Source organism: Echinops telfairi, unplaced genomic scaffold (assembly GCF_000313985.2).
Source record: "Echinops telfairi isolate 266 unplaced genomic scaffold, ASM31398v2 ScPeMD7_7469;HRSCAF=8507_1, whole genome shotgun sequence".
Classification (NCBI taxonomy): Eukaryota; Metazoa; Chordata; class Mammalia; order Afrosoricida; family Tenrecidae; genus Echinops; species Echinops telfairi.
Genome location: NW_022111373.1, coordinates 85,692,076 through 85,707,462, shown reverse-complemented (window position 1 = coordinate 85,707,462; position 15,387 = coordinate 85,692,076). Strand labels below are relative to the sequence as shown.

The following is a 15,387-nucleotide window of genomic DNA, read 5'->3' as shown; positions in this document are numbered from 1 at the left end:
ATGGAGATAATAACATGCACAAAAACAAGACAGAGCAAAACCAAGCAACAAAAGAAAACATCAACAACAAGCCAATGACAAAATACAAAACAAAACACAAGAAAGAAAAGCTTGTAGTTAGTTCAAGGACTGTTTGTTGGCCTTTAGGAGTGTTTTCTGGTCGAGTCTAATGGGGTGCCAAGCCCTGGCCCCAAAGTCTATTTTTTGGTATTCCCTAGGGACTTCTTTGCTCTGTTCCTCTTGCTGTTCTGTTCCTCTTGCTGTTCTGTTCCTCTTGCTGTTCTGTTCCATGCCCTTAGTGTTTTCCATTGGTGTGGTGGGATCAGATTGGGCAGAATTCCCACACTATGTCTCCAGTGTTGTCCCCTTTAGGACTATGGGCCAATGAGGGATGTCATGTCTCATAGTGGGACCGGCCATATATGTTCTTCTTTGTGGATTGGCTGCTCTGAGCGGGAATCTCATCATCAAGGCTTGGTGGGTCAGGATGTGCTCTATTCTCTCTTCCTCCCCCTTCATTTGTTCCCTTGTGTTCTGATCAGACATGTCTGTCTCCCAGAGCTGCAGATTCAGTGCTGTCCTCTGAAATAAATTCTTCTTGGGGGAGGGGCAGGAATTTTGCACAAATCTTGATGACTTTGTTGTCTTAAATTATTTTGTTTCAGATGATACAAAGGACGCAGATTCTCTGTCAGATGAAGCTACACACAACAGCAATCAGAATAATAGCAACTGTTCTTCTCCATCTCGAATGTCTGATTCAGTATCTCTTAATACTGATAGCAGCCAAGACACTTCACTCTGCTCTCCAGTGAAAGAAACTCGCATTGGTATTAATTCTAAAGTCAGGTTTGTGAGCATTTTACAAACTTATTTATTTCCATAATAAACAGAAATAATAAGGCAACTACAACATAGATCCCAAGAGGGAGATTAAATTTTATTTTGGTTTGCTTCTGTATTTTATGCAGAACTCTTTGCTTTGGACAGTGTTTTAATCTACATATTTGAATTTAATAATTAGTATGGGGGAAAAAGTATGTTTAATGTCATGTTTCAGAATTTTTTACTCAGTTGTACAAGTTATTGGTTCTTTCCATGTATGTGCCCATCTTTCAACCATTTCATTTTAAACAGTCAAAAAGGCTGCCACAGAAAAGGAAGATACATAAGTCCATTTTTCTGCCTTGCTTTATTTAGCCCTATTAAACTAGATTTAGTACTATCTATACTAGAGGTACTATTTCTGGTTATTAATTGTTCTGTATTCATGGAAAATAAGTTTATTAAAATAATGTTTTATAGTAAATTTCTTTTATTTGTGACTACATGAACTTGCAACTTTGTATTATTACCTACAGATTAACTAATTAATTCTTGATATCACGTTACTAATAAACCTGGCTTTGTGTTGTTTTTCATAAAATTATCTTTGTTTTAGGAAAGAAGATGATAATTTTAATAGCCTTTTGCACAATGGAGACATTTTGAATAGTTCAACAGAAGAAAAATTCAAGATCCACGATAGAAAAGATCTTAACCTCCCTGAATTTGATTTAAACGTTGAAGAGCGATTGGTTCTAATTGAGAAAGGTGTTGATTCAACAGCCACATCTGATGAGTCTCACAAATTAGACCATATCAATATGAATCTTAATAAACTAGTAATGAATGATACATTTCAGCCAGAGATCGTGGAAAGATCAAAGACACAGGATATAGTCCTTGGAATGGGGTTTTTAAACATAAATGCTAAAGAAGAAGTTGAGCACTTGGAAAATGGAAACACGTATTCTAATCTGGAGTCCATAAATAAGGTAAATGGGCATTCTGAGGAAGCGTCGCAGTCTCCCGGAAGGACTGAACTATTTGACACAGATTCTTCTGTTGACATGGGTCTTTCCAAAAGCACTGAAGATCTCTCCCCACAGAGAAGTGGATCAATTGGGCCTGTTGTGAAATCTCATAGCATAACTAATATGGAGACTGGAAGACTAAAAATCTATGACATTCTTAGTGATGACGGACCTCAGCAGCCAAGTGCAACAATTAAAGTAACATCTGTTGATGGAAAAAACATAGTCCGGAGCAAATCGGCCACACTTTTGTATGATCAACCTTTACAAGTATTTACAGGTTCTTCTTCATCTTCTGATTTAGTATCAGGCACAAAGGCAGTTTTCAAGTTTGACTCAAATCATAATCCAGAAGAGCCAAATATTATAAGAGGCCCCACAGCATGTGGCCCACAGTCTATGCCTCAGATATATGGGCCTCCACAGTATAACATTCAGTACAGTAGTTGTAATAGTAGTGCTGCAGCCAAAGATACTTTGTGGCACTCCAAACAAAATCCCCAAGTAGATCATGCCGGTTTCCCTCCTCAGCGCCTTCCTAGATCAGAAAGCACAGAAAGTCACAATTATGCTAAACATTCTGCAAATATGAATTTCTCTAATCACAATAATGCCCGTGCTAATACTTCATACCATTTACATCAGAGACTTGGTCCAGCAAGACATGGGGAGATGTGGGCTGTCTCACCCAATGACCGGCTCAATCCTGGATTAACTCGGCCCACAATTCAGCGACAGAGTAGTGTGTCCTCCACAGCCTCGGTAAACCCTGGTGATCCTGGTCCCAACAGGAGGGCCCAGATTCCTGAAGGTGATTATTTATCATACAGGGACCTGCATTCAGTGGGCAGAACACCACCCATGCTATCAGGATCACAGAGACCTCTTTCTGCACGAACATACAGCATTGATGGTCCAAATGCCCCAAGGCCTCAGAGTGCTCGACCCTCTGTCACAGAAATACCAGAGAGAACTATGTCAGTTAGTGATTTCAGTTATTCACGGACTAGTCCTTCCAAAAGACCAAATGCCAGGGTTGGTTCCGAGCATTCTTTATTAGATCCTCCAGGAAAAAGTAAAGTCCCTCCTGATTGGCGAGAACAAGTACTCCGACACATTGAGGCCAAAAAGCTGGAAAAGGTAATCAAAGATGAATTCTTTATTCTACTCTAAAAATTTTATATATTTTCCTTAAACTTGTTTGGAATACTTTTAAAAAAAAGGTAGAATGAAGATACTCAGAAGTAAGGATTATCTAGGAGTTTTCCTTTGCTACTGGGAATGGAGTTCCAAGTTAGACTTGGCCAGGAGTCAAAGCACTTGAAATGGTAGTATAAAGATATTTCCCTTTCTTACTCCCCATTTTTTTGAATGATCTTATATCTCTTTTATTTGTTAATGTGTGTATCACTTTTAGATTGTATTAACATGCCTGAAATCATGCAAGTGTATACATGTGCATTGCCACTTAGCCTTTTCTGACTGCGTGTTCTCCTCGCCCAATAATTGTGGATTATTTAAATATTTTTTAAAATAAAATTTCAGGTTGCAAAAAAACCTGAGTAACAACTAATGGTATTGTAAATGTAAATATCTCATTTAGGAGTTCCCCACCAGTCCACATTATATAAACTAACATTGTCACCGATTGCTTCTGGCATGGCATTGACTGACTCAACTGCATTTCTGCCTTACTTGAATTTATTTACAGGTTTCTGTTCCTGTATTGTAGTTTGGCAACAGAGAGACTGCTTGTGTTCAGATTTTATTTGTAGTTGTCTATTCCTTGAAAGGAATTGAAAATTTAAAATTTTCAGATTGTACCCATATTAGTACCATAGTTCCTTGACCCCAGCATAGAAGTTAAATTCTTTAAGGTTCAGCTTCATATCTCATTTGATTTTCCCCCAAACAAAACCTGACCTTTATTTATTAAAAATAAGTAGTTTTTTGTTGAACAAGTTTGTAGGTGCTCTGTTGCTTATTTATTATTTTAAGATTCCTTAAATAAAAACCTCAATATAATTAATACCTTATAGTAACTCAGTTGTTATAATTGCTAGCTCTTTTTAATACTGTCTCTAAGTTTTAAAACAGTTGAGAATGTATAAGCCTGAGGCTTTCTTTCTCATCTTTCCATTGTGTTTCTGCTGTACTTGACTTGTTTTTGAAGCTATTTAGATTGTGCTTTTCTAAGATATTTGGAAATTTCATAAGCAGAGGAGTAACATAGGTGTTAAATACAAGTTGTATAAATAAACTTTTTTTTTTTTGTATAAATAAACTTCTAATGACAATGTGAAGCTGGGTTTGAGGAGGAAGAGGCCGGAGTCTAGGAGATGAGTTATCGGGCTATTTTAGTGATGCAGATAAAGAATAAGATCTGAACTATGAAGTGCAATTTAGGCAAAAGAAAAAAATCAGAAGATAGTTTGAAAGAGTCTGTATTCATTTAGGGAAACTTGATGTTTGTGCCTTCGACAAGAGAGACTCTGTGAGAACAGAAACAAGGCAAACTGTGTGCTTTGAAGTTAAGAAGGACACAGCCCCCACCCCCCTTCTGTCCCCAGGCTACTTACTCAATGGCCAGTGCACAGTGGTCGTATATTCTGGTTCATTAGTTAGGAAGCATTTTTCAAGTAAACACCAAATATATGCCACTGTTATTGCAGCTCTGCTTTGTTCATTATCAAGTATATTCTGAGTCTTTATTAAATGTATACTTGTTTACTTTCTTGTGATCGCAGGTAGTAGTTACATATGAGATAGTTGTTTTTATTGACTGTTATGTTAAGATATTGAACTATCAAAAATCGTTTCTTATATTTGAGAAACCATATTTCTAAAATGAACTTAAATATAAGTTACATCTTTTTCAGTCAAAACATGATTTAGTTACTGTGTTGTATAGCAAGGACCGCTGCCAGTACCCTTGTATAAGCTATGGACTGCTGACCAGCAGCTCCAAAGGACAAAGATATGGCTGCTTCTGACTGTAAAGATATACACTCTATTGTGCAGAGTCACAGTAAGCCAGGCTCAACTCCATGGCAATGATGTATGTTGTTTGTGCCAATAGAGGGAATCCCAGCCCTACAATTTTAAATTACTGTATATACTCGAGTATAAGCCAAATTTTTCGTTTTTTATTGCAGCTTCTGTGGTAAAATTGGGTGCCTCTGCTGATATTCAGGTCAGCTTATACTCTACATATGGCACCTAATTGGAACAAGTAACTTACCTTTTCTTGTCTCAATTGCTTCAACTGTAAAAGAGGCACAATGAAAGTATTGCCTTTAGGATTGTTTCAGAAACAGAGTTAATGTTGAAAAAAGACCAGGAACAACAATTAAAAAACATAAAAACAACTCAACTTCGAACAGCACTGAGTATATACTAAGTGCTATATAAGTGTTAATTGCATTCATAATTTAACATTAAAAATTGTTAATTAACATTAATGAATTTTTCCTACTTATGGTGATAAGCCATTGTGATGATAATTTTTAAATAACTTATGAAACAATAGTTCTTAAATTTTATTTATATAAAGATTATTAGTTTGAAAAGTTTGTCTTAAATGCCCCTTTTATGAAGGATCATATTGTTGAATAATAGTCCTCTCAGACATGCTCATAGAAAAAATAACAGTAGCATACCAGCAGGGAATTTGACAAGGTTTGACATGCATACACACACATACAACTGGTAGCAAAATAGAAAATTGAAATGTGTATGTATTTTCTTTTTGGTGACATCCTTAATTTATAGTTTTAAAAAAATCTTAATGTATTAATGGTAGGTGCCTCTCAATTATGAGTTTTGAAGGTTTTTTAAAAATACAATTTTATGGTGGTTTAATTTTAGGCAGTGGGGGTATGCAAGAGTAATCAGAAGGTGAGAAGAGTTGGTTTTCATTCCAGAGTTGAGGAGTGATATGATAAAACAATTATTTACAATATCTCCAGCAGAAAAGTTCAGAATGAAATGATGAAGGTAGTTTGGGAACTTATTTTAATAACAAAGCGGCAAAATCGTCATAACATATGCTAGGATTGTGGCTGCAATGGAGATACATCTGAAAAACATTTGGAAGAAAATGATCTGCTTAAGTGAAGGGTCCAAGCAGAAGAAAACGTTTCAGTTCAGGTTATTAGAGTGGTCACCTTTAAAATAAAAATTTGAAGTCTTTGTAAGGAGAGTAGAATCCCTCAAAGGATGGGTTGTGTGCAGTTGTGATTTGGCAGAAAATAGCTTACCGTATATATTTGTATATAAGCCAAGTTTTTCAGCACATTTTTAATGATGTTTGTATGGTAAAATTAGGTGCCTTGGCTGATGTTCGGGTCGGTTTGTACTCAAGTATATATGGTACTTAGTTTGAAGTGTATGGAATTTGATGTGATGATAGTTGCACGAGTTACTTGAAACAATATGAATAGAGTTAGCCATGCAAGTTTGAAACACAATAGAGTTAGCCATGCAAGTTTGAAATGCAAACCATTGGAGTTAGTGAGTTTTCTTGGGCATGAATTTTGTAGGGAAAGTGTTTTCTCTTAACTTGCTTATTGATCTAAAGCCATTAAAGTAGAGTCCCATTATATGTACAGACTTAGGCCTCCTCCAGCATTTTCCTATCCCTTGCCATTAATTGTGCCAGGTATTTTGCCATTTTAAAGGTCAAGTGGTTTGAATGCTCAAACATCTCTCTACAGATTTACCTTTGTTCTCCTTTAATCTAGATCAGTGGTTCTTAGACTTTACTAAATGGATTCTATAAACAAAAGCATATATAAGGGGCTTCAGAAAGGACATGGGGAAATCCCAACGTCTTTCCATTGTGGTTTTTCACAAACTTTTTGAACCCCCCTTGCATAGAAAATTTCCAAGAGTACTTACATGTGTTCACCTTTATGCAAGCTTGACTCGAACTCCCTCTTTACACATTTATATGCTATGCCTTCTATTTGTCTGAACAATGTATCACTGGTCTGTCACTATGCTCTTAAAAGTTACTTCATTCAATAGAAATAATATTCTTAAAGTTGAAGCATAATTTGAGCCATTTTCACTTTGAAAATTAACTCTATCTCTTGATTTTATTACTCTTGAGTTCCTAATAGCTAAGAAGATGCTTTTAATATACTTTTTAAATGTTCTAAAAACATAATGTTTTTGTAACTGCTATGTTAATATACAGGCTCTTTGTATTCCATCCTTGCTGTGTTATTAGCTACAGGGATGACAATATAGGCAGAATGAGCGTAAAGTGTTCTATAAATGGACTGCTAGTTACTTTAGTACTATTACTATTCCAGTGTGACAGAGTAGAACTAGCTGTCATGTCTTCTCCCCTTTTCCCCCTCCTCACTGGGTTTTCTAGGCTCTAATCTTTCTGGGAGCAAATCTCTAGGTCTTTCTTCTGTGGAGCCCCCGGGAGGTGGGGGGGTGGGGGGTGGGACGGGACTCGGTTGTACCACCAGGAGGGCTCCTTCAATCCACTATGATCAAGTTGATTCCAACTCTTAGCACCCTTATAGGACAGAGTAGAACTACTCCATAAGGTTTCTGAGGCTGTTAATCTTTACGGAAGCAAACTGCCTCATCTTTCTCCAGTACAGCTACTGTGGATTCAGTAGATCCAAACCACTAACTCTAACAACCAGTACTTAACCCACGACACTACCAGGTGTTATTCAAAACTCCATAGGTGCTTTTGATAGCATTGCAGTTTAGATTCCACACTTACGAGCATTGATTCCAAAAGGGGGGAAAGAGGGTAATGGAGGATATCTGTGTACCACGTCTGCGCCTTCACCCCAAAATAAAAGTAGACATCTGAAAAATTCCCCAAGGATTTCCCAATGCCTGCCTTCTCTTTAGAGGTAAGTCAAAAAATCAAAAGTTGGTACATTGCTCAGCTGGGAGTTTAGTACTAGAACAGAATAATATAGAAATGGATAAGTTATTTCTCTTGTTATTTATTATCTAATATAGAAATACACAAGCTATCCCTGGAACGCAAACATGGAAAATAGCTAGCTTACCTCAAAATCTCAAGATTTCTTTAAACTTATTGAGAAGCTTTGGAAAGGAATCAAATGTTTTTATTTCAAAGTTGAATTAATATTAATATCAATTTGTTGCTTATATTCCTTATAATACAAACATTTTTTTTTAACATTTTATTAGGGGCTCATACAACTGTTATCCCAATCCATACACACATCAAGTGTGTAAAGCGCATTTGTACATCGTTTCTCAAAACATTTTCTCTCCATTTAAACCCCCGACATTAGGTCCTCATTTTTCCCCTCCCTCCCCGCTCCCCCCTCCCGCAATATAAACATTTAAATAAGAAGCACTCCAAACCAGAAATGATTCCCACAATCTGGTGATTTTCATGTTCATTTGTTACCATACAAGTGTTCATTTGCAAGGAGTGACATTACCCAGGACCTGCACGTAGCATTTAACTAAATTCTGTACAATGTATTTGACAGGTGTGGCTTTATGTGGGCTATTTTGAATTCAAGCCTAGACCTGTGCTAAGCTGCAGCCTTCATAAAGAAATGAAACATTTACAGGAAACTCATAATACGAAGGGGCTTCATAAAATTCGTGGAATATAGGATGAAAAGATAATTTTTCCACAACCTTTTTGAAGCCATATACATTCAGAGATTATAGAAAATCTTTATTCTAAGATCTAACTAGTTGCCATTAAGTCAGTTCAACTCATGTTGACTCCAAGTGTGTCAGGACTGGGCTCCATAGAGTTTTTAGTGTCTGATATCTTCAAAATAAGACCATCAGGCTTTCTCCCAAGGCATATCTTTAAGTTTAGCAACCAACTGCAGTAACTGTACACCTGATGTATACGTCAGAAAGAAAGACTAATCAGGCCACTCAAATATAGCAGTGCGTTAGAATTTGGGGGTGTAACACAACAGTTGTGCATGGTTTTCATGTTCTGTGTATGTGTAACACAAAGTCCAGTCAAATGGTTATGTAGCCTCTAATTGCCTCTGCTAAAAACTTGGTGAAATGGTTTCAGAAAATGCCGTTCTGTCCCAGTAGTTTTGGTCTTCTTTAGTCTTTAGAATCTACAAGGTAACTAAAAGTATGTCTGATCATTTTATAGATCCTTTCCTTTCCAGAACTGCATATTAATGATACTTGGTATGAGAGAACAACTTGAAAATGTGGGGATGGCGTACACTGCTTAAGTGCAAAATTTTGCCAAGAGTGAAATTCCTTTACAGCATTTTTGCCTTAATCATATGCCCAAATGTGATTTGACTTCAGTTTATAGAGACATTAATTCAGTTTCTGTTTTCTGATGCTTTTCTAATAAGACATGATAAGAGTTAAAGAAAAGAACATTTTAAAACACAGCTGTATGTTTGTATTCCTTTCTTGGTGTCAAAACATGTGAATGAATGTATTTACATGTAATTTATGTATGTGTATGTTGTCATGTAAATCTCTTTGGTAAATGGTGCCAATTTCATTGGGGCACTGAAAATTCAGTGTTGCATGATATTTCTGCATGATTTGGGGTGATAAAAGAGTGAAATAACATGTCCTGTGAATGTTGCATGCTGCACTAATCTCTGTTAAATCTATCCCCTCTTTATTCAGAGCATGCTGTCAAGGTCCTTTAATTCCAATTTCACTGCTGTAAGCAGCTTTCACTATGGCAGCTCTAGGGATCTGCATGGCAGCCAGGGCAGCCTTGCCTTGAGTGTTGCAGACGGAAGAGGTTCTGGTGGGCACATTTTCCGAGTGAGTACTTGCAGTATACTGTAGACTAGCACTTTTAATACCTAGACACTCGCCCACTTGCTTTACATTTCCCTAGGAAAATATTCACTGTAAGTTAGAAATCTTGATCTCCTCCCACTTCTTCCATGGCTTAGTTCTAAATCTTTATAATATTTCTTTGATCTTGAAGGAAGTAATCCATTAATGATGCTAAAAGGGATACACAACAGAAATTAACTGTTGGAGAGGCTCTTGAAAAAGTATTCTTTGCAGTGTTTTTTCTTTATATTAAAGTTAAAGAGAATTGTCTCCCTAATAGAAGATTTAAGGCTTATCCCTTAATGCAATCCACAACTGGGGTTATAGGGAAGAATAACTTTCATTCAAATTGTCTAATGAAAAAACATTAACCAGAACTAGGTTAAATCAGAATTCACTGAGGATGATTAAATGTGAAGCTGGAGACATTGTAATAAGTATCCATGGGAAGCAAAACCAACATATATTTTACCATAGTCTTGAGTAGTCCTTGTTAGATTAGTGTGGTGACAGTCAGGTATATAGTGAAGAAGAAAGGTGTTTTTTGTTTGTGTTGGGTTTTCCTTTTTATGGACGTGTTTAAGATTAGGGGTGAGAATGACTGGGAAGGAGAAAGAACAGAGCAACTCTGGCTTGGTCCTGCTTTAGGACGTTTCTGTCCATATAGCTTCCATGTGGAACAATGGTCACTGAATGAGGCTTTCTCCCATCCTGGCCTTCCACCTTGAAGAAGACGTTTCTCCCATATGGGGAGAAAGGTCTCAACATTGACTATGCTACTTCTGGATTCTTCACTTTTTCTTGAGCTCCTAGTCTCCTTTTTAAAATAAAACTCAAGTTTCACTTTATTTCGTTTTAGAGTAGGAGCTGTCTGCTAATTTTACTTTTCTTTGGCTGGGTCTCAGCTAGCCTCACTCTGTGTCACATCATTCCTCTTGATTTCTATGTTATATGAAGGTGACAGCAGTCCTTTTGAAACTTGTCAGTTTAAACAAGATTTTGAGAGCATGGTGTTCACTATGAATGTAAGTGCTGAATATTTCCTGTTCTTCTGGCAACAGAAGACACAAAGGAAAAACCAGCAGCAACTTTAACTCAGGCGTCATCTTGCCCTTTGTTGTCATTTGGGACAATTACCCTTTTCCCCTAATTCTTCTGTAGTAACAATTTTTGCTTGCTTTTCTTAAATTCAGGATCTTTTGTTCCATATAATTTTGTTTTTAATTCAGTAAATGCTTGATTTTTGAAAGTGTAGCTAAGTATACTTGTACATCCAGGCTTGAGTATAAATTTTAGTCTGTGAGTCAGATTGATTGGTTATTGTGCATTCTTAATAAATATCAAAGCAGAAAAGAAGAAAAATAAAAGTATTCATTGCAGCAATATACAAAATTATACCAAACCACATTTAAAAATGCTAAGCCATGGCTTGAACTAGCAACTAAATATATTGTTTGCAGATATACCTCCTAAGATATATCTGTATATTCTAAAGTTTACATGTATCTTGTCAAACATAATGAAATAGATTCTAAAAATGTTTTTTTACACAATGATTTCACTTGCATTTCTATCTTGCTTAATGTATATATTGTTTTAAGAGTAACAACTCTACTATTATGACAAACTGCTTACTTTAAAAATCCTATCTAGTTGTTAAGAATTAAATTATAATGAAAAATCCAGATGCCTCATTTCCCATCATATCATAAATATTCAGGACAATTAGATGTTGAGTCTATTTTCTGTTTAAAACTGTCCATGAGATGAACTACATATAAAGAATATATTAAGGTTAATTTCCTTTTTAATTCATTCTTAAAATATATTTTTTAAAGCATTTCAAAAAATCCGTTTCCTTCAAAATATTGGGGTAAAATTAAGATAAAGCAGATTTTGTAAGCTTTAAATTAGTTGATACTACACATAATTTTTAAAAGAAAGATCATGTATCATATACTGTTTTAAAAATGACCCTTTTTTTTTGCCAAAAATCTTTTTTTGTGTGTGCTCAACAAAAGTATATTTTAGCTGCTCTTATAATTTGAGGCTATTTATCCTATTTATCCTGATAACTACATTTTTTGCTCAAGAAACTCAAACGTTAAATATTATTTATATTACACTAGTAGGAAAGGGGGAACATGTAGAAGAATGTGTGTATTATAAAGAAGGAGATTAACAGTTTATGACTGCATAAACTTTTATACACCACAAAATATTTTTTTGCCTTGTAACTTTGGAAGAACTCTAAAAGTATTAAAGGATATTGATGACAGTGTTGATGGGAATTCTTGGTTGTGATCTTCATCTTTCTACTGCCTAGCAATGTTTTTTTTCACCTAGCTTCTCACATGTCATCATCATGTTGGTTTCACATCTTAAAGAGCATTATTTGTTTACTTTGTATTTCCACCTCATTTGAAGACTCCCCAGACCTCCGGTCCAGGAGATCCTTGTCAAGATGATGTGTTCATTTCAGGACAGCAGATCTACTCGTCTGCTACACTTAGTCACAAAGATGTTCCTCCAGACACCTTGATGAAAGTAGGTGCTCAGGAAGTAAATGATGCCATGCCTTTGAGCTTCTTATCTGTGTGGTTTGGGAACTAGTGATATCATATACACTTGAACACTTTTTAAAATCACTTATTGGGAGGGTTTTGCTTCTCTGACTAGTAAAAAACATTATAAGTAGTACAGAACATGAATACAACCTCTATTTTCTCGGTCTCTTCCATGATCTCCATACTGGAGGATCCCTTTATTGCTGTATTTGGAGTTCTGTAGAACTAACTACCATATATACTTGAGTATAAGCCGAGTTTTTCAACACATTTTAAATGCCGTTTTTGTGGTAAAATTAGGTGCTTCGGCTGTTATTTGGTTCAGCTTATACTTGAGTATATACGGTAATTATTTTATCATTTGAATTGGGGCTTTTGCCATGTCCACAAGTAACTGGAAATTTGAAGATGAACCTGTCTTAAATTCTAGAGTATTTTGCTATTATTAAAATCCAAAACCCATTGTCATCAAGTTGATTTAGAAACCCTACTGGACAAAGCAGAGTTGCCCCTCAGGGTTTCCAAGAGTCCAAAGCATTACAGAAGATGACTGACATCTTTCTCCTGTGAGTTTCTGGTGCCTTTACACTGTCAAACTTTTTTTCAATTAACAGCTGGCTGCTTACTTACTATACCACCAGAACTCCCTTTACTGTTATTAAAATACTTAAAATTTAATTTTATATCACCTTGGAAGACTTGTATATATTGTAAACCAGGTGATGGATGTATTCCTCGTGAGTTGATTGACTATTACATATTCTGAATGAATGTCACAATAAAAGAGGAAAACAGTATTCATTTTAGAAATATACAGAATTACATCAAACCACATTTAAAAGTGCAAAGCCATGGTTTGAACTAGCAATTAGTAACTCTCATAGGCAAAAATACCTAGCAACTTTGGATAGCTAAAATGATTCATTTATTTAGAGATTCAGTTTTATCGACCATCCATGCCAGACTGAAAATTCTTTACTATCCTCCCTCAGCTATTTCCCCTACCCCCCTTTTTAAACCTATTTTTGTCCCTAGGATAACCAAATGAAGTGTGTAACTGTTATAAAAATTGCTACATTTAAAAAAAAAATTGCTACATTGTTTTATTAAAGTTGTATATAATTCTTGAAAGTAGACCCTCATCCATCTAATTTATGAGTTTGTATTGTATCTATTTTGTTTCCCTCCCCCAGAGCTCTCATCCATTTTTTTTTAACTTAAGATAACATTTTTGTGGTTTCGATTGTTGAATTTCTTAGGTTATTTCTTCCCTGTGCCATCTGCAAATCATAGCTTAAGATAGCCCATGCATGTGTTTGCCATTAGAAATATCACATAAGACCAGATACCTACATGCCAGGGGTCTTTCGAATAGGTCAGAAGTAATGATTGCCCAGAGAGATTTTTCCTGCAAAGAGGCAGTAAATCTGCATATAAGAACAACATACCAGCCTGAAGAAAAGTAACTGCCATTTACAAAATTGTACACAGTAATAAAGTGCACAGCAAAAGCAGTTAGTTACTTCTGTGCAAATAAATTGGTTTAGGTCTTCAGTGGGCAAATAGTAACCAGCTACAAAGTTTTTTTCAAAGATACAGGGATGATACAGCATCTCGTTCTCATTCCTCCTCACCAATATAAGAGTGGTTTGTACAGTAAACATGTATGTTACCTGAGTTATTAAGTATAATACAATATAGCTCAATGAAAAATAGTTCTTAATAGTAAGGATGACTGTAAACAGTCCTCACACACAAAAAATAAGCTATTAACCCATTCTCACGAAAGGTGATGCTAAGTCTAAAATTCAGATTTAATCTATAAAGTTGGAGTTAATTTACAACAAAGATGTTTCTTAAAATAACTCTCACATTTTTATTCAGCTTGTGAAGATTAACAAAGTTTAATATTTATGGTAAAGAGTATGAAGTTAATATTTAGAGTTTTTAAATTGTTAATTAGCATGTGCAAGGTGGCTTCAAAAAGTTTGTGGAATTCCATTTTTCCACGGGCATTTTGAAACCCCCTTATATGAAGAATAAATCAATTTACTACTATATAGTTAGTTGAATTGTCTTGTTAATTCTGGAAGGAAGGATTAGTAGAAAAACTTTTAAGACAATTCTTTTCTGAAGAGAAACATCAGTCAATGTATTTTGTGTACCATTTTTAAAGTTGAAATGATAGTGAAAGTGGGGTGGTATTGTGTTGTTTACCAATGCTTTTGCAATGCTGCAAGAAGAAAATCCAATTATGTGTAATATCACTGGTCATTTTAAGACACTTCATGTTTTTCTTAGATGCCTTTGAGTAATGGACAGATGGGCCAGCCTCTCAGGCCTAAGGCAAATTATAGTCAAATCCATCACCCCCCTCCTCAGGCATCTGTGGCAAGGCATCCCTCTAGAGAACAACTAATTGATTACTTGATGCTGAAAGTGGCCCACCAGCCTCCATATACACAGCCCCATTGCACTCCTAGACAAGGCCATGAACTGGCAAAGCAAGAGGTAAGAATAAACAAGGCTATTTAAAATATGAGACTAAGTTTTTACTGTTTTTCAAAAGTTATTATTGGCAATGAATCCATATAGAGTTTTAACTAACAGTTTGCCATTTTAAGTTTTGGTTTTATAATAGTTTTGTCAGATAAAATATTTGTAGTTTAACTTGCCTTAATTCCTTCAATTTCTGATTTCCTGACATAGGACTTAATGTTTGAGACATGACTTTTCTCCTCCTGAGGCAGTTGTTTACCCAGTCTATTTCCAGTTGTCAAACCATCCCCAATATAAATAGCAGGACATCAGGCTTAGTGGTACTTTGTGATTTACTATCATTTGTCTAATAATAGTGGTTCATCAGATTTTAATTTTTTTGTTTTAAATCTTAAATTTTGACTGTGGTCTCCAAACTGCTTGGTAAATTAAATCCTTAAAAAAAACATTAGCCATGCATTCTTATGTTTCAAAAAATTATTAGTATTATTCAAAACTTAGGTAGAAAAATGCTGTGTTCATTTTGGTTGAGTCTGGGGAAAGAGGGGAATTTTTTCTAACAGCTTAGTTCTTACATAGTTTTCATAACTGTGCTATAAAAAGTGTTGTATCAGATTTTAAAATCCATTACCTGTGAAGAATAGCAACAGATTTGGGAA

General features: G+C 35.5%; 1 protein-coding gene across 1 annotated transcript in view; it reads left to right on the top strand.

Annotated features, from left to right (window-relative positions):
* Window positions 1-14,789, top strand: part of ERBIN (erbb2 interacting protein) — a 161,772-nt gene extending 146,983 nt beyond the window's left edge. Inside the window, exons 19-23 of the mRNA XM_045285234.1 lie at window positions 666-849; window positions 1,442-2,996; window positions 9,501-9,644; window positions 12,090-12,209; window positions 14,531-14,789. Coding sequence (XP_045141169.1) covers window positions 666-849; window positions 1,442-2,996; window positions 9,501-9,644; window positions 12,090-12,209; window positions 14,531-14,764 — 2,237 coding nt within the window. The 3' untranslated portion in view covers window positions 14,765-14,789. The remainder of the gene's footprint in view (window positions 1-665; window positions 850-1,441; window positions 2,997-9,500; window positions 9,645-12,089; window positions 12,210-14,530) is intronic.
* The last annotated feature ends 598 nt before the right edge of the window (window positions 14,790-15,387 follow it).